We start from the raw sequence: 24,627 nt of genomic DNA on the forward strand, positions 1-24,627 counted from the left end.
TCCTGAAGCCGGTGGGGACCCCGAGGTGGAAACACTGTGGGTGTGTGACCTGAGAGGGGGGTCCCCTGGTCGTTCCGGGGAGCGGGAGCCTCCTGCCGGGGGCTGCCCCAGGCCTGGAGGAAGCAGGTCGGCACCTGGAGGGCGGGGCCACAGAGGCTCTGCTGGCTGGGGCCTGAGGGGGCGCTCAGGAGGGGCGGGGAGATCCCATCCGGCCCAGGGGTCTTGAGAGGGAGGGTGAAGGGGCCCGTGGGGGCCTCCTGGGGGTCGGGGCATCCCCCTCAGTGAAGCGAGGCCACCTGGGCCAGGGCTCGTGACGGTGGACCGCGACCCCTCAGAGACCACAACATACCGCGAACAAAAGGCCTGAGCTTTATTAATTCCCCGTCGGCCGCCCCGCCCCCCAAGGCGGGCGGCCCGCTGAGGTCAGAGGTCACCAGGCCTCGGGGCCAGGGGGCCCGAAGCGCCGCAGCAGCCGCTCCTGGTCCTCCAGATCCTTCCGCACCTTCTTGCGCATGTAGAAGATGGGACAGTCCCGGCTGCGGGGGGCGGCGGTCAGGGCCCGCGGCGGGCAGGGGCCGCTCCCAGGACTTTGGCCCCTGTGTGCTGCCCACCCGACACCCGCCCACCAGGGGCTGTTTGCTCAGCAGGCCCGGGGGGGAGCCGATAACAGCGGGTGCTCGCTCAGGCGCTGGGCCACCAGCCGTATATCACCTGGCACCTGGCACCTGGCGTGGGAACCCGCCCCGCCCACCCGTTCCCTGGGGAAAGCCCGGCCCGCCCTGGGGGAGGGGGCCGGGACCCTGCGTGTGCTTCTGTGTGATGGCGTGTGCGTGTGGCCATTTCCCGGGCAGATACTGGGTGCCCGGCCCTCCCAGCTCAGCAGCCCCCCAGCCCCACCCCAAGGAGGCCGGGATGGGTGTACTGGCCCGTTGTACGGGCCGGGACACCAAGGGTCGGGGAGACCCTCACAGCCGGAAGGGGATGTGTTGGGGGGCGGGGCGGGCACTTGAGCCTGAGAGCCGTGAGCCGGGCTTTGGTGCCCAGGTCTTGGCAGCGGGAGCACCCGGGGGGCTGCACTGGGCCGGCCGGCCACCCACCTGGTACAGATGACGTCCTCATGCAAGCTGCCCTGGCAGCGCTGGCACTGGGTCCACAGGCGTGAGAAGCGCTCCTCCAGGGCACTCAGGTGGGACACCTGGGGACCGCAGGGGCTGAGCGGGTGGCCTGGCCCCGCCTAGCCCCCAGCTGTCCGCCCGCCTCCCCTGACCCCTCACCTCCTTCTGGTACAGCTCCGACTCCCGGGGCTGGCAGAACTTGCACACGGCTCCTGGGATGAGGGTGAGGGGGGGCCGGTCAGCACAGGGGAGCTGGGGCTGAGCCAGGGCCTGGGCCACCCCATCCCCGCCCGCTGCCCATCCCGGCTTCTGAAAGTCCCCACAGACGGGAGAACAAGGGAGCAAGTGTGTGGAGAAAACTCCCTGGGGAACTCCCGGGGTAGGGGGCCCAGGACCCTCCTGGGGGCACCTGCAGACGGAAGCCCCACCCAGGGGCCACGCCGGCCTGTGGGGCTGGTGCCAGGGACCTCGGGTGATGGCGGAGGCGGGAGGGCCGGGGGCTGGGGTCCCACACTCACCCTGGTGGCTGAGGACAGTGCGGCAGCCGATGCAGCAGTTCCGGCGTTTGGCAAAGGCCAGGAGGCCGCCCACCTTGCCCGTGAGCACCGTCTTGCAGCGAGTGTGGTCCCCGCCTGCAGGTGAGGGCAGGCGGTAGGCCGGATGCCCGCCCCTGACCCCCACCTCCCCACCCACCCCAGGGTCCCCCCACCCCCCATACGCAGCAGCACAGCCTCAGCGCGGCCCTCGCCCAGGATGGGCTCGAAGATGCGCAGGAGTGGCTTCGCAAGCTGCTGTTCCAGGTAGTACTGTGTGTCGATGGGCAGGCTGTGCTCCAGCACGAACAGGGGGTCCTGCAGGCAGAGCAGGGCGCCATCACACCCGGGGACGGAGTGGAGGGGCCCGGGAGCGGCTGAGGCGCCAGGGTCCCTGGAACCGCAGAGGTTGAGGGGGTTCTTCAGTCATGAGTAGGGGCAATGCTAAGTGGCAGTCACTAGCCCAGATTAGGATGGGGTCAGAGGTCATGGGGGTCCCTGGTCACAGGCTCTGTGATCCACCAGGTAGAAGCCCTCAGGTCCCCAAGGAAGGGTCAGAGAATATGGTGGGGGCAGGAGGCGGGAAGATGGAGGTGGAGGCTGGAAGCCCAGATCTGAGGTGATGGAGCAGGAACTGGGGACTGCAGAGGGGGTTGTGGGGTCAGAAGTCAGCAGACATCCAGGCAGAATGCAGGAAGATGTGAATCCCAGGGAAGGACAAGTTGGAGAGCTGGGACCAAGAAGCCAAAGCCACAGAAACAGAGATGGTGCGACAGGCACTCTCTCGGTGTGCAGGAAGGCTGCGACCCCTTCTCCAGGAGGGGTCCAAAGAGCGGGGGCGGGGGCGGGGGGGGGGCCTTCCAGAGGGTGCGGGGAAGCCTGAGAGCAAAGCATCATGGAGCCAACTCCCAGGGGTGTGTTGGGGGCGGTTCTCAAGGTCCCTGCGGGGCCACGGAGAGGAACACCCTCCCGCCCGGCCTGGAAAGCAGAAGTGAGAGCGCGGAGAGCTGGGCGGAGCACGCAGCCCAGGTGGGCCTGACCTCGGACTTCATGTAGGCGGCCACGCCCTTGGCGGCGCTGATGATCACGTAGGGGACGCGGTCGCCTAGGCTGGGCGCGCTCCCGGGGTCCCGCTTCCTCATCCTGCGGGGAGACCGGGCGGTGGGCCGGGTGAGGGCAGGTGGGCCGGGTCGGGGCGGGCGGGGGGGCTAGGAAGTGGCGGGCCCAGCTGGCGGACGAGGGGCTATTTCTGGCCGCCCCAGCCCCCTTCCAGGCTGGGCGCACCTCTCGGCCAGCTCCACGTGGGCCTGCTTGCCCGCGTAGTCGGCGGCGGCGCGGGTCAGCTCCTTGGTGATGACCAGCTGCGAGATGTCAATGCGATTACACAGCAGGTCGGAGATGACGTCCTGTGCATGCGCCACTGCGCCCGCGGGGTCTCTGCAGAGGGGAGGCCATCAGGTGGGGAGAGGCCCTGCCTGGCCGCCGGCTGCCAGGGGGCAGAAACGGGCCAGAACCCTCAGCTGCCCGACCCCACACTCTTTCCACAGCGTCGCCACAGGAGGGCTGGGCCTGACACCTGTGTCCCCAAGGGAGGAGGGGCTGGGGACCGGGCTGCGGGCAGGGTGGGGGTCCCCACGCACCGGTCGATGAGCAGGCGGCGCAGCGAGGTGGTGACGAGGTTGGCCACCAGGGGGCAGTTGTCCCTGCGCACGGCCTCCAGGCCCTTGCAGTCCATGCGGTCGTGGGCATCGGGCCGGGAGGAGAAGAGCAGGCCAGCGTACCGCTTCTTGCTGATGAGCAGGTAGGGGAAGTAGACCTGGGGGAAAGCAGCTGTGGGCTGAGCCCCTGGGACTGTGGGCGCCGGCGCCCCATCCTGAGATTTCCCCCAGAAACAGGACGGTCATGGATGCTCCCCAGGATGTCGGGCCTGGGTCACTGGGGAAGATGGACCCTAAGACCCCAGCATCTCAGCTCCGATGGGCTGGGGGGCGCACCTCAGCATTCCAGGGACCTCTCCCAAATCGGAAACAGACTGGAATAAACCTAGACCCTAAAACCCAAGATACAGACACGGGTGAAGTCTGGAGGGCCCCAAATGGAGGCTTGAAACAGACTGGAGGCAGACAGGGGACAGGCAGCACCCCCTCAATAAGAGACTGGGCAGGGACCTCCCCAGATGGACAGGCTCCAAGTCTGAGAGCAAATGTACCCCAAAGTCTGACCCCAGCTTTGAACGTTAGGGATTGAGTATAACATGAGGGCTCCCAGACCCAAGCCTGTCGCACTCTGAGAGAACTGGACAGCAGCGCCCCAATCCAGGAATCGCCTGGTCAGGGGGCCCCCAATGGACAGGGCTGCCCCCCCGACACCTAAAACTTGGGGATGCTCCAAGTCTGACAGCGTCTTTAGGAAACACACTGTCTTGCAGAGCAAAGCCCAAGCCTTTGGAGGTTTCTAAAATCAAGATCCTTAACTCAGGAGGATCTAGGCAGCAAACAAAATGCCTCAAAAGTGGGGCTTATGAACTCAAAGAATGGGACACCCAGTTCAGGGTGCCCCATAAAGGAGACCTGAGCAACACAGGGTGCCCAGACGCTGACACAGCAGGAGAACCCCACACAAATGCAGACATCCCAAGACTCAGAGACTCTCCCTGAAAAGTGGCAAGACACACATCTGTCCCCTCCAAGCACTGGGGCCCCCTACTTACTTTCTCAAACTCTAGCCGGATGGGCGAGGGGAAGTGGCCGGACACCCAGTCTGCAGCCTCCCGTCCCAAAGCCATTGCCTCAGCCACGGAGGAGACGCCGAAGCGGCACATGACCGAGTCTGTGTCACCATATACCACCTGGGGAGGGGCGCATGTGACCCTGAGGGGCAGGGAGGTGCTGAGCGGCCCCTGCACCTCCCACGCCAGCCCCGGGCCCGTCTCAGGCAGCAGCAGGAAGGCAGGAGGCCCCTGACCTTGGCGCTGGTGCTGTAGCCGTTCTCCACTGTGTACTTGGACTCCACGAGCTGCTTTGTCTTCTCAATCATCTGGCGCCCGAACCCAGTGACACTCTGTTTGGGAGAGAATCATGCAGAGTGAGGGCCCAGGGGCCGTCCGCAGGGAACACGGGCTCGGGGTCCCACCTCTGATGTTCCTCCAGGTATGAGCATGGGTGACCCACTGTCTCTCTGGGCCTCAGCTTCCAAATCTGCAAAATGGGCTACTGAGCTGTTCCTTAATGGAGGTCCTTAGAGGAGGACCTGATGGCAGGAAATGGTGGCGGAAAGGCCAGTGCCAGAAGAGGCCAGCAGCTCAGTGTGTCTCTCCACAGAGGTGCTGAGACATCTGGTGACATTCCTGGTCCCATTCCCCCATCCTTGGGCAATCAGAAATGTCCCCCCGAAAGATAGGGGGCTGTACCAGGGCCAGGGGGAGACCATTCCTTTCCAAGTAAGGAAACTGAATTTGGAGGAGGAGGGACACACTAAGAAGAAACACATGTGACTTCTGTTTTTGTTTGGATCCAGTCAGAAAACCTTTGTGTTTAACTGGAGCATTTAGGCCATTTATGTTTAGTGTAATTATTGATTACATCTGAGCTTAAATCTACCATCCGACTGTCTTCTATTTGCTCCACCCATTCGTTGTTCCTTTTTCTAACTTTTTTCTGAAATGACTCAGTACTTTTTTTGTTCCACCCTTTGGCCTTCATAAGCTTGAGAGAGACTAGGAAAAGAGGCTAAGAAACAGACAACTGAGACAGAAGGGACGAGAGGGAGACGGCGAGAGAGACGAGGCCAGGAAGCGGCAGCGGTGACGAGGCAGCGCCAGGGGGAGGCCCAGCCACACCCTCCCGCCTGGCCTCCCCTGGAGAGCTGCAACTTGACGCCCAGCACCCACTGCTTTCCACCGAGGAGGCTGGGAGAGGCCCCAGGGCTTAGGCAGGGCCAGGAAGAGTGGTAAGGGTGATCTACTGCAAGAGATTAACCTCGCCCCCAGAGAGGTCTGGCTCTTGGCTGGCTCCTGGGAGGGAACTGCTAAGCCCTTGGCATGTCCTGCCTGACAAATGCCTTTGTTCATCTGGGACCCTGGGTCACACCAGGTGATCTAATGTGATTTATGGTGGGGGCCCTGGGCCACACCGTGTCCCCTTGACCTCTGGAGGGACTGGAGACTGAGTGACTGAGCTCGGTCCCATGCTGCACTGCACGCACCTGACCCTCAATAAAACCCGGGCCACCAGGGCTCGGGTGAACTTCCTTGACGGGCAGGACCACGTAAGCGTCAATGTGGGGAGGAAGGAGAGCTTTCTGCAGGACTCCCCTGGGAGAGGCAAGTGGAAGCTTCGGCCTAGTCCTCCCCTGGACTCTGCCCCATGTGCATTTCCCTTGGCTTGATTTAACCCCTATTCACTGTAATAAATCATAACCATGAGTATAACAGCTTTTCTGAGCTCTAAATCCTTCCAGTGAATCACTGGATCTGAGGGCGGGCTTGGGGGCCCCTGAACTACAGGTGGGTGGGTGGGTATGCAAAGGCCCCTCCCAGCAGAATGCCCAGCCCCTTCCACCCAGAGCCATGTAAGGACTGACACAACGTTCAGGAAGGGAGCTCCCTGTGGCTGGAGGGAACCAAGTCTGGAATGTGCAGGGACCCAAACTCCAGGGTAAGGGACTAGAGAGGAGACCTTTCTAAGAATCTCTTAGGCCAGGAGCTGAGGCACTGATCCCAGCTTGGCAGAACCTCAGAGAGTCAGGCCCGCTGTGGTCTTGCCGTGGGTCTGTTTTCTGTCTGCGCAGTAAACAGCCACCACAGGATGCTGCCTGTGGGCACTTCTGCCCACATTTCCTCTCGGAGCAGAGCATGGTCCTAGTGCCAGCCCTGTGTCCTCACCAGGGTCCTCACTGAGGCACAGGACAGGGGACCCGCGCGCCTGTGCAGACGGTGACTGAGGACACAGAGAAAGTCAAATGCCCGAGCCTGACCGTGCTGCTGGGTGACCCCCAGCCCTGGTGGCCTGGGGTTTTACTGGGGGTCAGGTGCATGGTGCACCATGTGACTGACCTCACCTACTCCGTCTCCAGTCCCTCCAGAGGTCAAGGGGATACAGTGTGGCCCAAGGTCCCTGACAGAGACACGGCCCTGTTCTCCCATCAGGAGGGGTAAGGGAACGTGCTCTCTACTATGCCACCCCGCTGGGGACCAGGGGAGGAGGTGGGCTGGGGTGGCAACTGCCAGGGACAGGAGGCTGCCAGGTGACGGGACAGGTGGCAAGAACGAGCCAGACTGGGTCCCTCCCTTCATTCCTCAGCCTCTGCCTGCTCTGCCCCGCCCCGCCCCACCCATCCCTCCCTGACTCTGTCTGCCGAGCACCAACTGCTTTCCTGTACACGTTTACTACTGTCGCCATCGGTGTCCCCACAAGGCTGGACACTAGGGCAGGAACTCTCACCGGTGTCACTAGCTGGACCCTCACGGCACAAGGCCCAGCCCACAGTGAACGGTCAGCAAGCGTTTTGCTGAACCAATCACGTAGGCATTCACTCTCCAAAAGGCCGGTGGGTTGGGGCGATCCAGGCCCTGACTTCCACCACACTGAGCCCTGGTTCGCCCCCAAGCCGGGGTGTCTGTCCTCCACCTGCCGCTGTGCACTCACCTGTGAGATTTCCAGGCACGGCAGCTTGCCCACCTGGGCGCCAGTGAAGCCATACACAGAGTTAGCACTCACTTTCAGCGCCAGCTGGCGCCCGTCCAACACTTGCCGCCGTAGGGGGTCTGTCTCCTTGGCCAGCTCGGCCTTGGCCCTGGGAAGAGAAAAGAGGACATGGGGACCAAAGGCCACTCGAGTGGCATCCCAGGCCTCACGGGGAGACGAGAGTGCTGGGTCAGGGTGCCTTTCTGGCAAGGGGGTGCCACGTACAGTTGTGCAGGTTGCACACTGCATGGAGTTGCCTAGCAGAGGGGCTGGTAGGAGCTGCCTGCAGTGGGTGATGTGTTCTAGTCAGGGTGCAGCTGCAGCGACACGCACTGGTGAGCGACAGGGATCCCAAGCTGCTTCAACAAGCCTGAGCTCAGAGCAGGGCGGGCGTGGGGGTGGGGAGGCCCAAGGGCCCACCTCTTCCGGGCGCTGAGCAGATTCTCCAGAATCTGGGGGAGCAGCCCCTTCCGCACCGACGTCTTCACAAACTCATCCCCCGTGGGCGTCTTGATGAACTGATCATCGGTCAGGCTGCATGAGAGACGGTGGGGGTGATGCCAGCCCCCCCTCAACGCCTCCTCTTCATCTGTCAGGACGCCCCTACCTCTTGCCAGTCCCCTCCGCTCCCCACTAGCTCTGGGTCTCTGGCCCCACTCTGGCCGGTCCCTAAGCAGTCTCAGGGTACACGTAGTGAGGGAGGCGCCGCACCCTAGTTTCTGGGCGGCCCCAGGCCGCAGAAGCGTGGTGTAACACAGGTTGTGGGCCATCATGATGGACGGATACAGCGAGGAGAAGTCCAGGGTGGCGATGGGGACGTCGTAGTACCTGGGGACACGGTGTGGGGGGAGTCAGGGCCGGGTGCCCCCTGCACCTACCACCCCCGGCCAGCCGCTCCCTCCGCAGGCCTCACCCTTTCAGGGGCTCAATGACCGTGGCCCCGGTATAGTCCTCGCCGCCCTCCGTCTTCACCACGGGCATCAGCAGCCCCTGGCGCATAGCCTGGGAAGGGAGAAGGCGGGACCCAAGGGTGGGAGGTGCGCAGGGCCCCTCGGGGGGAGCACGGTGGCGGGCCGCCCCAGGATCTGCCTGCTGACCTGTCGCAGCAGCTGGGACACGACCTTGACCTGCTGGCCGCGGCTGAGCAGGTAGCCGAGGGGCACGCCGGTGACGCGCGCCATCTCCACGGCATTAACCAGCACCATAAGCCGCTCCAGCAGCCGCAGGGGCAGGAAGGCGTCCTTGAGGCAGTACACAGCCAGGCGGCGGCGCGTCTGGTCATTCCCGTTCTGCGACAGGGACAGGGGCAGGAGCGACGGGGTGGAAGGGAGGAGGGTGCACTCTCAGGGGCTAGTGTGGACTAGGAGGGGCGGGGCAGCGGAACGGAGGGCACAGGAATGGCTAGGGATAGAGTTCCCATCTGCCGAGGGAGGTCAGAGATCAAGGGCAGGAGGTGAAGGGGCCGGTCAGAAGAACAGGCACGGGATGTCCAAGACCAGCAAGGTAAGCGGGGGACAGGGCCGCCAGCGTCGGGAGATGAGGGACGAGGGGCGGGGTCTGAAAGGACGGGAGGCGGGGTCTGAGAGCACGAAGGGGCGGGGTCTGAGGGCTTGGGCAGTGGAGTCTGAGGGGACCAAGGCGGGGTCTGAGGGCACGAGAGGTGGGGTCTGAGGGCACAGGAGGAGGTGGGGTCTGAAAGGATGGGAGGCGGGGTCTGAGAGCACGAGGGGCGGGGTCTGAGGGCTTGGGCAGTGGAGTCTGAGGGGACCAAGGCGGGTCTGAGGATGGGAGGCGGGGTCTGAGGGCACGAGAGGCGGGGACAGGAGGAGGCGAGGTCTGAAAGGATGGGAGGCGGGGTCTGAGGGCCCGAGGGGCGGGGTCTGAGGGGGTGGGAGGCGGGGTCTGATGGGATGAGGGGGGCTCTGAAAGGACGGGAGGTGGGTCTGAGGACACAAGAGGCGGGGTCTGAGGACACGAGAGGCGGGGTCTGAGGGCTTGGGAAGTGGAATCTGAGGGGACCAAGGAGGGTCTGAGGATGGGAGGCGGGATCTGAGGGGATAGGAGGCGGGGTCTGAGGGCCCGGGAGGCGGGGTCGGGCACACGCACCTGCAGGTCTGTGATGATGCTGTGCTGCACATCCTCCTTCTGTTCACCCAGGAAGTGGAAGCTCACGGCATTGAGTGTGTAGGACCGGAGCTTGTACTCCCGCAGCAGCACCTGCGGCAGGCGGGGCAGGTTGGGCGGCGGCCCTGGGGAAGTGGCCCCGTGAGGGCACCCCTCCCGGCCCGGCCATACCTGCAGCATGTCCATCTGCACGCGGCCCACCATGCTGACCACCTTGCTGTCCCGCCGGCCGGTCTGCCTGGACTGGAAGGACGAGTCCCGGATATTGGAGCGGAGGCCGATCACACGGCCCAGCAAGGGGAAGCCTGGCACCTGGGGGCATAGCACACAGGGAGGGCGGAGGCTGGGGGGATCCGCAGGGCTGAGCCACAGGAGCAATGACCACATCACCCACAACACCCGCTGCGGTGCCGCCCTCTGCCTGCTGAGAGCACTGTGGACTAGGGCAGCTCTGGGACAGAAGGACTCTCAGGAATAGGCAGGCACGAACTGGAGGATGGACAGAAAGAGTCAGGGGGCTGGGACTATGGGGGTGAAGGGGGCAAGGATGGTGCCCAGGGGCTGGGGGGCTGCACCCAGATGGGGAGGCGCAGGAGGAACAGACTTGGGGACAATGCTGAGCTTGCCGGGGAAGCAGAGGGTGCACAGGGTGGGGGGACCTGGGGGTTGACCAGGTGGAAGCACAAGCAGGGGCCAGCATGGAGAGCTAGGTCTGCACCAGAGACAGTGAACTGGGGGGACCAGGCTTGAAGGACAGACCTGAACTGGGGTGGGAGTGGTGAAACTGGGGGTGGAGGGCAAGGGAGGGGAGCGGAGGCTGGAGTATAACACCAGGCTGACAGGGGTGGGCTTCTCCCTGGAGCTGCTGGGGAGCCCTGAGTGTGGTTGTTTGCTCTTTCCATTATGAAACTGGCCAAATGTATAGAAAAGGAAGAAAACAAGAAATCAACCCTGAATATCCATTGGGATGACTGATGCTTAAGATAAAATTCCAATAATTTGGCCACCTGATGTGAACAGCCGACTCACTGGAAAACACCCTGATGCTGAGAAAGATTGAGGGCAGGAGGAGAAGGGGGGTGACAGAGGATGAGATGGCTGGATGGCATCACCGACTCAGTGGACATTGAGTTTTGAGCAAACTCCAGGAGATGGTGAAGGACAGGGAAGCCTGGAGTGCTGCAGTCCATGGGGTTGCAGTCAGACACGACTGAGCGACTGAACAACACAATACACCTGTTAGGAGCTGAAGTGTGTCTGCCTAAAAGATGCTGAAGTCGTTAACTCCTGGACCTCTGAATGTGACCTCATTTGGAAACTGAGTCTTTGCCGGTGAGCAAGTTAAGATGAGGTCATTAGGGTGGCCCTGATCCAATGTGACTGTGGTTTCTTAAAAAAAGACACTGGAGCGCAGAGGGGAGAGCTGGGGAGAGCGCCAGGTACACCCCGCAATGTCTGAGGCAACAAGAAGCTAGGAGAGAGGCCTCAGAAGGAACCAACCCTGCGACACTCTGGCCGGACTTCCAGCCTCCAGACTGAGACCACACACGACTGTGAGCTTCGGGCCCCGCAAACCCACACGCCCCCACGCCCACACCAGAGTCAAGCATCAAGGGTTTGCCACCAGCTTCCTTTTTTCCTTAGCTTTTGTTGACGTATTTTAAAGCCTAGAGAACAAGGCACTGCACTTGTGCAGTCTGCCCTTCCAATACCCAAGACTTTTTTCTTTTTTTTGCCGCACCACCCAGCGTGAGGGATCCTAGTCCCCTGACCACGTATTGAACCCACGCCACTGCAGTGGAAGCGCAAACTCTTAACCACTGGACTCCAGGGCAGTCCCACATGAGCCTTTCCTTACTTAACCACTAATACTGCCTCAGCTCTGCGAAAGCCACAGGAACCTTCTGGGCTTTCAGTAGGCCAGGGATGGGGACAGAGCCAGGGTTTCCAGGAGGCTTCTGGAGCCTTTGGGCAGGAGCCCACAGCCTAAGCCCCCAGTGGGTGTCAGGGCAGCTCCCCCCATAACCTGCCGTACCTTGAGGGTCTGGGCCCGGGAGATGAGGTAGGGAAGGTCAAAGTTCTGGATGTTGTAGCCGGTGATCACGTCGGGGTCCATGATGCGGATGAAGGTTGACCAGGCCTGGGGTGGGAGCACCCAGGGTCACCCAGGCTGACATCCTGGTCAACCCCCAGCCGTGGGTCCTCCCCAGTCCTGGTACGTTCTAGAAGCCCCCAGGAGCAGCCCTAGAGCCCTCCCACCCATGGAAGGAAGAGTGGGCAGGTGCCTCTGAAAATAAGGAATCCAGAAGGGGAAACGGCTCAGGAAACAGCCTCGGGGGGCATGTGTGTGTGTGTGGTGGGGAGAGGTGAGGGCAGGGGGAGCCGAGGGAAACGAGACGGGGCATGAACAAGAGCCACCTGGAGCAGGTCCTCCTCCCGCTCGTAGCTCTGCACCTTGGCGCCCAGGATGGGGGCGCAGGGCCGCAGGGTGAGCGCCAGGCGCAGGAAGGGCTCCGGCTCGCCCCAGCGCAGGCCCAGCGAGCAGATCTGGATCACAGGGTCCCGCTCAGGCTCTGGGAAGATGCCTGCACGGGGGGAGGCAGGGCACTGACTCCTGACGCTCCCTCATGACTCACCTGCTCCTCTGCATCCTACCAGGCCTGACCGATGCGGTACCCACTGCCCGCAGACCCTGCAGGATCCACCCTGGCTCCCCTACTGCCCGCCTCTCCCGGCCCGCACAGACCGGGCCGGTTCTGCCCCAGGGCCTTTGCACTGGCTGCTCTCCCCACCCCCATACCCCGCCCGTCCCTCTTCACAAGGCCTGTCACCTCACCCTGGAGGCCTCCCCTGTCCCGCGGCCCCATCCCTCTCTGCCACCGCCCTCCGTTGCGTTGCACCCACTTGTGCATTTACTCCCTTCTTCCTGAGTGAGCTCAAGAAGCGCAGGGACTCCTGGGGTGAGACTGGCCCATCACTGACGTAGGGAAGGAGAGAGGGAGGACCCCAGGCTCCAGGGACAGACCTTTGCGGCCAGCGCACTCGATGTCGAAGCTGAGCACACGCAGAGGGGCGATTCGCTGCCACTCTCCTTCTGGTGGGTGGCTGATCACGTCTGACCACAGCATGTCAGCCTCCAGCTGACACAGTGTGGTCTGCAGGGATGAAGTGGGTCAGCGGTTACAGGGTCCCAGCTCTGTGTCCCCCCGGCCCAAACTCAGCCCCAGAGACCCCCATACCTTCCCTTCCGGCCTCAGGACGTATTTCCCAGCTGGGAGCTCCAGCCAGTTGCAGCCCACGATGTCCGTGTCCACCATGAACCTTCAGGGGGATGAGGGTCAGTGGGCAGAGGCAGGTGGAGGGGGCAAGGTGTGAGAAGTGAGACGGGGGACATACCGGATCTCAAAGTCAACGTTGGCCTCGTAGGGCGCGAAGCTGGGGGTGCCCAGGCCGGCCAGGCGGATGCCCTGCTCCAGGAGGCGGCGGGCGGGCGCCATGAGGCGGGGCAGCGCCAGGGTGATACGCAGAAATGGGGAGGGGCCATGCCCGTGGTACCCGAACATGCCTGCAGGCAGAGGGGGCTGGCACTGGCCCGGGGCAACCCCTGCCAGCCCGGAACCTCCACCCCCAACCCCCGCAAACCCTGGGGCGGCGCTCACTCTCCCGGGAGCACAGCTCCACAGCTAGCACAGCAGGCCCAGTGAGCTCCTTGCCCCCGCGCTGGTCCCGGCTGATGGCTGCACTCAGCTCCCGCTGCAGCTCGCTCAGGTGCTCAGGTCCGAAACCTGGGGTATGGAAGGGCGGGTCAGAAGTACAGGGGATCCCCAGGTGGCCAGGGCGAGGAGTCTTCGGGGTCGGGGTCACTCACCGGGGGGCGCTGGGGTGTAGAAGTAGGGTGCAAAGCCGTGGATGTGGCAGCAGACGGAGACCCCCTCATCGGTGACTCCAAAGGCGCGGAGGATGGGAACCGAGCCCTGGGATGGCGGGGGCGCCCCAGGCAGGGGCCGCGCAGGGCCTGGGGGAGGGAGGAACACAGGGTAAGCGGGGGCTGCCCCCTTGGACCCCTCAAAAGTGTGCCTGCCTCCCTCCTGTTTCCATTCCCATCCTTTCCCCCCACACAGGTAGAGGGAGCACCCGCCTTTCTTTTGCAAATCCAATGTTTCCTTTTCAAAAGTGGAATCAACTTTGCATGGGCAGCGTTATGAGCTTTAATGCTGGAGTAGATTCGTGTAACCACCGCCAAAACTGGGGTACAAGACGGTCCCGTCACTCCAAATAGCTCCCTCGAGCTGCCCCTTGGTAATCAAACCTGCCTCCAGTTTGCCCCTGGCACCACCAGTCTGTTCCCTGTCATCCTGATTGTGTCTGACACCATCCACAGAATGGAGTCATTCAGTATGTAACCCTCCCCATCCAGCCTCTCGCACTCAGGCTGACATCTCTGGCACCCATCCATGTCAAGCTTGTCAGCGATTTGTTTCCTTTATTGCGGAGAAACACTGCATGGTGTGTTATCCATTCACCCGCCACAGGACCTGTGAGGTGTTCCCAGTTTTGGGTGGTTAAGAAAACAGCTATCAACATCCATGGTTTTTGTTTGAATGTAGGTGTTTGCTTCTCTCAGGTAAATATCTTTCGGGCAAAATTGCCAGGCCCTGTGATAAGAGTGTTCACTGGAAGGACGGATGCTAAACCTGAAACTCCAATACTTTGGCCACCTCATGCGAAGAGTTGACTCATTGGAAAAGACTCTGATGCTGGGAGGGATTGGGGGCAGGAGAAGGGGATGACAGAGGATAAGATGGCTGGATGGCATCACCAACTCGATGGACATGAGTTTGGGTAATCTGTGGGAGTTGATGATGGACAGGGAGGCCTGGCGTGCTGTGATTCATGGGGTCGCAAAGAGTCAGACACGACTGAGTGACTGAACTGAACTGAACTGATGGTAAGAGTAGGTTTAAGTCTGATCTCTTAGTAAAGCTCAGGACAAAAACCAAAAACTTAATTAGCACCAGAAAAACTGTAAAAGGCTAGGTTGAACCCTGTAAGAAACTTCCAGGCTGCTTCCCAGAGTGGCTGCATCAGACCACGGCCTCCTGGAGCACACAGGTTCCCGACACTCCACATCCTCGCCTGCACTTGGCGCTGCCGGTGTTCTTCACCTTAGCCTCTCTCACAGGTGTGTGATCGTGTCTCATGGCGGCTGTCATTTACATTCACCCAACAGCCGATGACGCAGAGTATCATCTTGTGTTCATTTGCCACCGTAGATCCTCTAGGGAACTGTCCAAGATTTTGTTCACTTTTGAACTAGATTTTTTCTTCCTGAATGTTCTTTATTTGCAGCGCCAGTCCTCTGTCAGACATACAGATTGCAAACGTTTCCTCCCTGCCTGTAGCCTGTCTTTGCTTTCTTGTTCAGGGGAGCCTTCGAAATGCAAGTCAGGAGCTTGGACGTGCACGTGTGCTGCGTGTTCAGTCGTTTCAGTCGTGTCCGACTCTTTGCGACCCCAAGGACTGTAGCCCACCAGGCTCCTCTGTCCGTGGGATTGCCCAGGCAAGAATACTGGAGTGGGTTGCCATTCCCTTCTCCAGGGGATCTTCCGGACCTAGGGATCAAACCTGCATCGCCTGCATTGGCAGGTGGGTTCTTTACCACTAGTGAGTGCCCCTGGAGCTTGGATGGGGTGTGTCCGTTGCCAAGGACAGGCCAGCTCACTCAGTGCGGAGCACTAAGGTCCTCGCTGGCCCCTCACTGGCCTCCTGGCTGCTCCTTAAACACACCAGCCCCGGTCCCTCCTTGGGGCCCTCTGCCCAGAGTCCTGCTTTCCCAGACATCCCCACGACTCCTCATCACCTCCTCAGAGGGGCCTTCCCGAAGCTCCAAGAGGCAAGGTCCAGCACCCCCTTCCTACTAGACGCTCCCCTGTGACCCTCACCACTGCCGATGTTCCACTTCTTTTGTTGTTCTGCCTCTCCTTCTAGAACGTGAGCCTCGGGGAGCAGGGACCTGGTCTGCCTGGTACAGGGCCTGCCTCAGTGCGGATGCTCGGTTGCTCCCGACTGACGGGATGAATGAATGGAAACCACACCACACGCCTCTCACCTCTGCGAGGAGCCAGCCCCTTCAGGCTTCAATTAGAAGACGCCTCCTCCTCCAGGACGACCCACTCCCCCCACCACCTGCCCCTCCCTCTCAGAGCCCTGGGCGGGGACCCTGTGTCCCTCTTTTCCCACAGAGCCAGAGTGGCTGACCTGGCCCCTCCTCCCACGCACCGGGCCTCTGATCCCCAAACCTACCCACGTAATGGTCGATCTCCAACTGCTGGAAGATGAGGGGCTCCGTCTGGGGGTCCAAGGGAGGCGGGGCGGGCCGAAGCCAGCGGGCATCTGTGGCCATTGGGGAGACCTGCCCTGGATGGGAGGAGGGAAGTGGGGCTCCATGGAGTCGTGGTCCTGCTTCGGAAACAATAACTGCCTTCCCCACCCTGCTCCTGATCCCTCAAGCGGAATCCCATTTGGGAAAGAAAGTCAGGTAGAGGCGGTGGTCTGGATCAGGCGGGACACTCCAGGGGGGATCAAGGGTCAAGGTTAGAAGCGACAGGAAACAGAGATAGCCTACTGTCAGCCAAAGATCAGCCCCTTGCGGAGCTCAAAGCAAGCCAGGGGCTGAGAGTTAAAGGTTACAGGACAGCTCCATGGTTCAGAGATGTGATAGGTGTGGGGTCCCCAGAGGTGGGATGCAGGGGGGGCACTGCTCCGAGTCTCACCGTCCGCTGCCCCCTCCAGGGCCGACTGCAGCTCCTCCTCCTCCTGCTCCTGCAGCCTGCGCTCTGCTTCCATCTCCTCCATCAGCGCCAGCTCCTCCTCAAACTGCGAGGGCCGATAGGCCTCATCCTCATCCCAGAGGCCCCCACGGGCCCGCTTTGGGGGCACCCCAGGCCCCGGGCCTGGTCGCCGCTTACCATCCATCCTATGGGGCAAGCTGGGGTGAGGTGAGGGTTGCTGTCTTCTCCATGGCCTCCCATGCACCCACCATGACTGTGAGTCTTTTAATAAATCTCCAGAGTAAGGAATTCCCTGGCAGTCCAGTGGTTAGGACTCCACACTTGCACTGCTAAGGGTGGGGGTTCAACCCCTGGTCAGAGAATTAAGATCCCACAAGCTGTGTGGTACAGCCAAAAAATTTAAAAAAAGAATAGACTATGCTCATCCATGATGCTAAAAGTCTGGCTAGTGGCTGCTTCTGGGTTGGGGGAGATTGACTGGGAAGGGGCATGAGGTTGTTCTGCAGGGTGGTGGAAATGTACTGTACGGCCAGCTGTACGCTTGAGATCTGTGCATTTCACCATGTGTAAATTGCACCTCAAGTAAAAGCATAAAAAGTGGGGAGGCTGCAATTCCACAACCAGGGGTTTATGCTCCAGATATACTATCACCTAATGAAAAACTGCATTTACAAGGTTATTTCCGGCAGCATTGTTTGCAGTCCCAAAAGACTGGAAACTACCTAAATGTCCTCCACTGGGGGACTGTTTAAATAAGTTACATGAATTCTGTTCCCTGGAATATTATGCAGCTATATAAAGGAATGAGGAAGCTCTCTATGAACTGACAGAGGACTCTCAAAGACCCATTGTTAGGGAGAGAAAGCAAAGTACAGAATGGCGTACTTAAGAGAGCTTTGTATTAAAAAAAAAAAAAATTTCTAAGAAAATGAAAATGTTTACCCTGACTCTAATCAGTAGGAAATAATCAAACCAAAGTAAAGACTGGCCTGTGAGATGGAATCTTCAAAAAATGTCCAAGTCATGAAGGGGGAGGAGAAAAGCTCAGGAAACTGTTTTAGATTAAAGGAGAGACTATGTCGTCATGACAACTAGATGACAGGTGTGATCCCAGGTCAGATCCTAGATTTAAAAAGTGGAGATAGCTCTGAAGGGTACTGCTGGAACTGCACAAACTGAATAACTGTCTGAGATAACAGCATCGTCTCACAGAGAATGGCCTGATTCTCATTATCCTGTAGTATCATGATGGTTACAACTTGTACATAGTTCAGAAAAAAAAAAAAAAGTCTGTGCATCAAGATAAAGCAAAATGAGGCAGCACATTCACAACCGACAAATCAGGAAAGGGTTCACGGGTGTTCATTGTACTTGTCCTGGGATGTCTCTGCAGGCTTGGAATTTTTTTTAATTAAAAGTTGGAGGAAGGGACTGCAGGGGGCATGGGTTCAATCCCTGGTCTGAAACTATGATCCATAGTTGGGGCCATGAGTTGGGGCCAGACAAAGAAAAGCTGGAAACACATAAAATAAAAATGACACTTATACAAGGTGGTAGGAGAATATACCTAAAGATGTTGCTTTTTCACGCATAATTGTGGCAGGATCGGTAATAAACTGGCAACACTGGCTTTCTGCGGGGTCGGGGTGGGGAGATACTCTGACCAAGCTCTCATTCACATACCATACGACTCATGCATTTTAAGCGTACAGTTCGGTGGTATTTAGTATATTCAGAACTTGGGCAGCCTTGACCACAGTCCATCTTAGAATACCGTCATCAAGCGAAAAAGACGGTCTTCACTCAGTGCCTCTCCCTCCCTTCCCCAAAGCACCACTGATCTGCTTTGTCTAGATGGATCGGCCTATTCTGCACATTTCCTAGAAATGGAATCCTGTGTATGGCTTCTTTCCCTGCGAATGTTTTCAAGGTCCACCCATGTTCTAGCATGGATCCATGCTTCTTTCCTTTTTATGCCTGAGCACTTCCCTACTGCGTTGCTATCTCACGTTGCCTTCACCCATGAGGGTCGTCTGCACCTTTGGGCTCTTGTGAATGGTGCTGCTGTGATCGTGCAAACACGGGTTTTCGATAAGGAGGAAGAATCTGAACCGACTCTCCTTCTGTGCCCTCCGCATATAACTGTGCAGACACGTGGTCTGATCTCAGCAGAAGGAATGAGCCTGGAGGCCTTTGCTCCGGCTATGGGAGTAGGCAGAGAGATGCAGAGAGTTAGGACCCAGGGGAGACGCCCGGGTGAGGCAGAGGAATCTGAGGGGTTGCCAGGAGCCCCGTGGGGTGGCCAGACCTGGCTTATCAGGGGGAGGAAGAAGAGGGCCAACCGGTTGCCCTGGGTCACTGGGCTGTGGCCAGAGGGTACAATGCGGGGGCAGCTGTCACCAGAGCAAAATCTAGGGTCCTGGACTAGTCTCCTATCCCAGGTGCTGTCAGGCAAGCCAGCATGAGAAGGAAGGGGTTCCTGGGTGTCCCCCTCTCAGGGGGGCAGGGCAGAGTGTGGCACCTTTCTGGGTGCTTCAGCAGCAAATACTGAACGGCAACTGGATCCAGCATTAACCACAACAAGTGCCTGCTCTAGGTCACACACCCGTTTCTCTGTGACACTCACTCCCTGGAGGTTGTCAACCTATCCCATCCAACCTCACTGCTTTTTTTGCTATACCACAAAGCATATGGGATCTTAGTTCCCTGACCTGGGATCGAACCCGCAACTCCCTGAATTGGAAGAGCGGAATCTTAACCACCAGACCACCAGGGGATGGCTTTAAATGCCATCTCATAGCTTTTGTGTCTCCCACCCAGCCCTCAGCCGGGGCTCCAGGCTAACAGATCTGAATGCCCACTGTGGCGACGTCTCTTCAGGCACCCCAGACTCCAAAGTCAGGCTCCTGATCTCCCCTGAAACCTACTCTTCGCACCCCACAGTCTCCCCTGATTCGGTACAGCTCCCGGCAAGTCGACAACCTTGGAGTCACCCCAACCTCTCTCTTCCCTTCAGACCACACGCTCACTCCATCAGCAAATTTATTTATCAGCTCTGACTTTCAATGGACAGACGTTGCACTGTTTTCGGCAAACCCCCCTCACCCCTGCCCCACCCCAGCTCCCAGGCTGGTCTCTCTGGCTCCCTAAGATGGTTGGCCTCTATTTTGTGCACTGCTGTTTGTCTGGCTCCCCCTGCTGGAAAATAAGCTCAGTTCGGGCTGGGATGCAGTATCCTTCACTGAAGAAGCACAGGTGTCAGTAACAGTGTCTGGCCCATAGAGGACACCCAAGGAATATCTGTTGAATGAAGAGCCTTGCCCACTCCCCATCTCCCTCCTTCCTCCTGGCCCCCCTCAGTGTTTTCTCCACTCAGCAACCAGAGAGACTGTATATGTCAGATCATCCCACCCCTGCTCTGCTCAGAGCCTGTCCCTGGCTCCTGCCTCATGCACAGTTAAAACAAAAGTCCTCATCACGGCCCACAAGACCCGGCACAACTGCCCCCACATACTCTTTCAGGGATACCACCTCCGCCCTCTCTCCCTTGCTCACTACAGCCATGTGCCTCCTCTCTGTTCCTCAAACACTCCAGGCTTGCTCCTACCCCCGGACCTTTGCACAAACTGTTCCTGCTGCCCAACCAAAGGCTCTTTTCCAGACATCCCCGTGGCTCTCTCCTCCCCGCCTTCAGGTCTTTGTTCCAATTTCACCTTCTCAGTGAGGCTGGCTTCAAAATACAGCCCCTGGGACCTCTCCGGCAGTCCAGTGGTTAAAGACTGCACTTCTACTGCAGGGAGCATGGGTTCGATTCCTGGTCAGGGAACTCCCACATGCCAAGGTGCAACCAGAAAAATAGATACATAAAAATTTGAAAAGACAGCCCCGCTGCCCCCTCCTGACACTCTCCAACTCCTTCCTTAGCTTTATTTTTCTTGCTGGCCTCTGTCGCTGTCTGCTGCACTGTATCAGATCGTTAAGAGTTCTCAAAGTGTAGTGCCCTGCACCTGCAGCTTCTGCAGGTGGGAACTGGTGGGAATGGAAGCTGTCAGGCCCCACCCCAGACCTACTGAGTCAGGGCCTCTGGAGGAGGGCCCAGCCACCCACGTAGGATTGAGCCCTCCAGGGGCTCCAAAGCTGCTCAAGCCTGAGCACCACTGCCTATTCGTTTTGTTTACTGTCTGTTCCCCTCGAGGAGAATGGAAATACTGCAAAAGCTGTGATTTCACCTTCTGTTTCCTGCTACATCTCACGTCTCCAGGAGAGAGGCTGAGGCCGAGTACACACCCAATAAACACGTTCTGATGCTGCTAAGTCGCTTCAGTTGTGTCCAACTCTGTGTGACCTTAGACGGCAGCCTACCAGGATCCTCCATCCCTGGGATTCTCCAGGCAAGAACAGTGGAGTGGGTTGCCATTGCCTTCTCCGAATATGTTCTGAATACAGCTCAAAGGAAGGAACTCAGAATTTTCACCAAAGCTTCTGAGGCAGGTGCTGCTATTAACTCTCCACAGTGACTGGCACGGAGGCCCAGAGACGTGAAGTCACCTTCAAGCCTGAGGTGACACAGCTAACTCAGAGGGGCAGAGCCAGGGTTCCAACCCAAGCAGACTGGCTCCAGGGCCCCACTGGTGATCAGCGCTCCAGACTGTCGGCCTCTGAGGGTGCCAGGAGCAATATGGGGGTGAACTGTCCTCTGCCCAGCGGGGGAGACAGGACAGACTCATCTGCTTGCTCATCCCGTATCCTGGCTCACACACATCTGTCAAAGGATCGATTAAATAACAACAAATGGATCTATTCACTCCTGCCCCCCGAGAAAACTCCACACCTTTCTTGTTTTGGCCAGGTCCCGCCTCTGGGCATCCTGATTCCTGCTGCCATCGTCCTGGGCTGTGGATCACCTGGGCTTGTGTCTGGCTCCCTTACCAGACAGGGAATTCTTGAGGGCAGGGCAGGGCTGAGGCTGCTCTGGGTCCCCAGGATCACCCAGCATGGGGCCTGGTCTTGGGAGGTGTTTGCGAGATGAAATCTTCCTTTTTCTTGGCCACCTAACTCCTCTGCACCCTCTGAAACTCAGTTCTGGTTCAGTTCCTCCTCACTGATCAGCAGCCCCTAGGGGCTCCCATAGCACCTTGAGGGCATTTCCATTACTGCACAAGCTGTGAAAACTTCCAGCTGAGAGGTCCTCAAAAAACAGGGGTGAGGGGCTAGCTCCAGTCTGGGTCCCCAGCATCACCTAGCAGAGTGCCTGCGATGCACGCCACTTCAAGTTGTGTCGGTTTAGACTCTTCTCTGGTGTCACCAACTCCATGAGTCCACCCTGAACCCTCATTTTCTTCTCTTAGCTCCCAGAGACTACTGCCGCCTCCTTTTAGTTCAGAGAGCTGTGGCTTGAGATTCCTGTTCTTCTTTCAACCAAACTGAATTATCACTAGCTCCCCAGTGCCCAGCAAAGGCCCTGAGTAGGGCAGCAACGGCCTGGGTGGGGAAGTGCAGGAAGGAGGGGGAGAAAAGGCAACAAGAGGTTCCTGGAGTGGGCGTGGCCATGAGCCTGAGACACTGACATCACACTGCCCAAGTGCTCCACCTAAGCTCTGCCCTCAGGGTGGCACCCCCACACCTGCTCCCTCTCCAGCCTGCTGCTCAAGCCACAAGCCCCGGTGATCCTGGGCTCCCCTTCCCTACACTCACCGTGTGTGCGATGATGGATTCTCCCATTTGCACTGCAGGCTGAGCCGCCTAGATTCCCCCTCGCCTCCTGACTGGCCTCCCCTCCTTCCACTCTCACTCCTGCTACAACCCCATCTTCAATCAGCACTCAGTTTTTTTAAAACGCAGGAGAGGATGAAGTTGCTGTGATGCTCAAAACCTCCCCAGCTCCCGACTGAACCTACAGTAAAAGTTAAAGGGAACACTGAGATTTACAAAGCCCTATAGGATCTGGGATGAGACAGGGACGACAGAGAATGAGATGGCTGGATGGCATCACCGACTCGATGGACATGAGTTTGAGTGAACTCCGGGAGTTGATGATGGACAGGGAGGCCTGGCGTGCTGTGATTCATGGGGTTGCAAAGAGTCGGACACGACTGAGCGACTGAACCGAACTGAACTGATAGGATCTGGTTCCCCACCCTGTCTCCAGCCACACTCTTCCCTACAAGTTACAAGGAAGCCAAGCCCCTTCCTACTTCAAGGTCTTTTTACTGGATGGCCAGCCCCCCCCACCCCCCACGTCCAGAACATTTTTTCCGGGGCTCGCTTCTCTCAAATGTCACTTCCCCAGAGGGACTACTCCTGTTCACTCTAGAATTAAAAAAGCAGGCGCCTCTGTTTTACTTTCCTTGGGGTAACGAATCACAAGCTGACAACATTGCTTTGTTACTTACTAGTCTACTCTCGGTCTGCCCCTGGGAAAGAGGCTTTCTCTGACTTATTCGGGGTGTAGCCTCGACTCCTAGGGCAGGGCTGGGCACAGTGCACTCGGTATCTAGAAAATAAAAGATGACACCATGCTCTCACGTGCACCATCGAGCACCCAATGCCTCCGGGACCCGTTGCTCCAAAGACTCCCCAGTGTGCGTCCCCCTAGTCGCCGGCTCCCAGCGCCAGCGCCCCCCGCAGGCCGAGGCGACGCCCCCACCCAGTCATCTGCCCCCGCGTACGCGCCCACGGCCACTGGCCTCTGCCCCTCCTCCGCGCGCCCCCTAACCAAGGGGATCCCTCCCATTGCCATGTCCCACGCGAGCTCTCACAACCCTCTCTCAGGCCCACGAACTAGGCTCCCCAAGCCTCCTTCCCGGCCAGGCCAAATCCCCTGCAATCCCCCTGCTCCCGTAACTCACCCGCTTCAAACAGTGTTTCCCGCCACAGCCCACGCCGCCGTGACCCCTGACTCCGGCGCGCGCAGGCTCAGAAGCTCGGCGCGCCGAGTAGGGCCACGCCCCTCCCGCCCAAATAGGGGAGACCACGCCCCTCCCCCCCCGGACACAGGCCACGCCCCTCCTTCCAACTTGGAGGGTGGTCTAGCCCCCTTGCTGACGTATCCTCGCCAAGCCACGCCCCGCCTCTGACGCATATGGCTCGAAGCTACGCCCCCTTCCTCACCCCGGGGTTGAAACCAAGTGTTCCCTGCGCACGCGCAGCGGCTCTGGGCGCTAGCCCTCCCTTCGACTCTGCCCGCTCTAAGGTGCTGGGCGCTCACCCTCCACCCCACCCGCTTCCTGGCCAAGGCATTGTCGGGAGGACTGCCTGGGCAGTGTTCCTCCTTCACCCCGCAACCTGACCTTTTCCCTCCCGATAGAGGCTGGCCCATGCGCGCTCAGATCCTGGCCAGGTTGGTTCTCCTGTCTCGCGCGGCCTCAGCTTCCCCATCTGTAAACTGGACTCTGCGCAGGGCAGGTACATCTCTAGAGCGAGAGGCACTCTGCTTGGGATAGGACGATCGCATGTAACTGCTCTCACTTCCCTTGTTCCCTCTCCCCTCGCTACAAAAATATATTTTTCAGTACCCCACCCACCCCTCCAGACAACACCCTCTTCACCCTGGACTGGGACTGTCCATTCAGCTCACCTAGGTGTCCCCTCACGGCCTGGCGCAGGAGAAGAAGAAATTAGGAGAACTCAACTGCCTTTCCTTTGAACTCATCTAGGCCTCTTTCACTTTTCACTTTCACACATTGGAGAAGGAAATAGCAACCCACTCCAGTGTTCTTGCCTGGAGAATCCCAGGGACGGGGGAGCCTGGTGGGCTGCCATCTATGGGTTCGCACAGAGTCGGACACGACTGAAGTGACTTAGCAGCAGCAGCAGCAGGCCTCTTTTGAGGCCTTGCCTGACTTCCTACTCATCTCCCACATTGTCCCGTGCTGCCCCCATTAAAGCCCACATTCCCTTACCTTCTGTCAGTCCCTGCTCAGCCCCCCATGATCGGCCCTAACTGGTGGTCAACTCCGAGGAGGGACTTTACCTTATTTATTCGATTTGATTTTGGGCCATGTGGCCTAGCTTGCAAAATCTTAGTTCCTGACCAGGTATTGAACTCAGTTCCGGGCAGTGAAAGCATAGAGTTCCAACTACTAGACCACCAGGGAACTCCCTAATACAATTTGTAAAGGTCCATTTACAATTATTACAAAATATTAGCTATTATTGTCCGTGTTGTACAACACATCCTTGAACCTACCTTACACCCATAGTTTTTACCTCCCACTCCTCCACCCCTGTTGTCCCTCCTGCCACTGGTAACCACTAGTTTGTTCAGTCTGTCAATCTGCTTCTTTTCTGTTATAGTCACTAGTTTGTTGTATTTAGATTCCGTATGTAAATAATACACAGTATATGTCTCTCTTATTTCACTTAGCATAATGCCCTCCAT

The 24,627-nt window shown here is 59.0% G+C and overlaps 1 protein-coding gene across 1 annotated transcript; it reads right to left on the reverse strand.

Annotated features, from left to right (window-relative positions):
- Nucleotides 1-346: 346 nt before the first annotated feature.
- On the reverse strand, nucleotides 347-23,173 carry POLD1 (DNA polymerase delta 1, catalytic subunit). The gene is made up of 28 exons (XM_055411374.2): nucleotides 23,096-23,173; nucleotides 22,640-22,740; nucleotides 16,230-16,432; nucleotides 15,760-15,873; nucleotides 13,325-13,471; nucleotides 13,116-13,241; nucleotides 12,853-13,021; nucleotides 12,696-12,777; nucleotides 12,482-12,611; nucleotides 11,875-12,041; nucleotides 11,492-11,596; nucleotides 9,628-9,768; nucleotides 9,439-9,549; nucleotides 8,430-8,621; nucleotides 8,246-8,334; nucleotides 8,044-8,160; nucleotides 7,753-7,866; nucleotides 7,294-7,441; nucleotides 4,613-4,708; nucleotides 4,359-4,496; nucleotides 3,289-3,464; nucleotides 2,933-3,085; nucleotides 2,689-2,791; nucleotides 1,834-1,966; nucleotides 1,634-1,747; nucleotides 1,275-1,327; nucleotides 1,098-1,195; nucleotides 347-536 (listed from the first exon to the last, which is right to left on the reverse strand). Exons 3-28 carry the CDS (start codon nucleotides 16,429-16,431, stop codon nucleotides 431-433), a joined length of 3,324 nt encoding a protein of 1,107 aa, XP_055267349.1. The 5' UTR covers nucleotide 16,432; nucleotides 22,640-22,740; nucleotides 23,096-23,173; the 3' UTR covers nucleotides 347-430.
- Nucleotides 23,174-24,627: the final 1,454 nt, after the last annotated feature.

This window comes from Moschus berezovskii, chromosome 22 (genome assembly GCF_049115385.1).
Source record: "Moschus berezovskii isolate FMDL1 chromosome 22, NW_MosBer_1.0, whole genome shotgun sequence".
Taxonomy (NCBI): Eukaryota; Metazoa; Chordata; class Mammalia; order Artiodactyla; family Moschidae; genus Moschus; species Moschus berezovskii.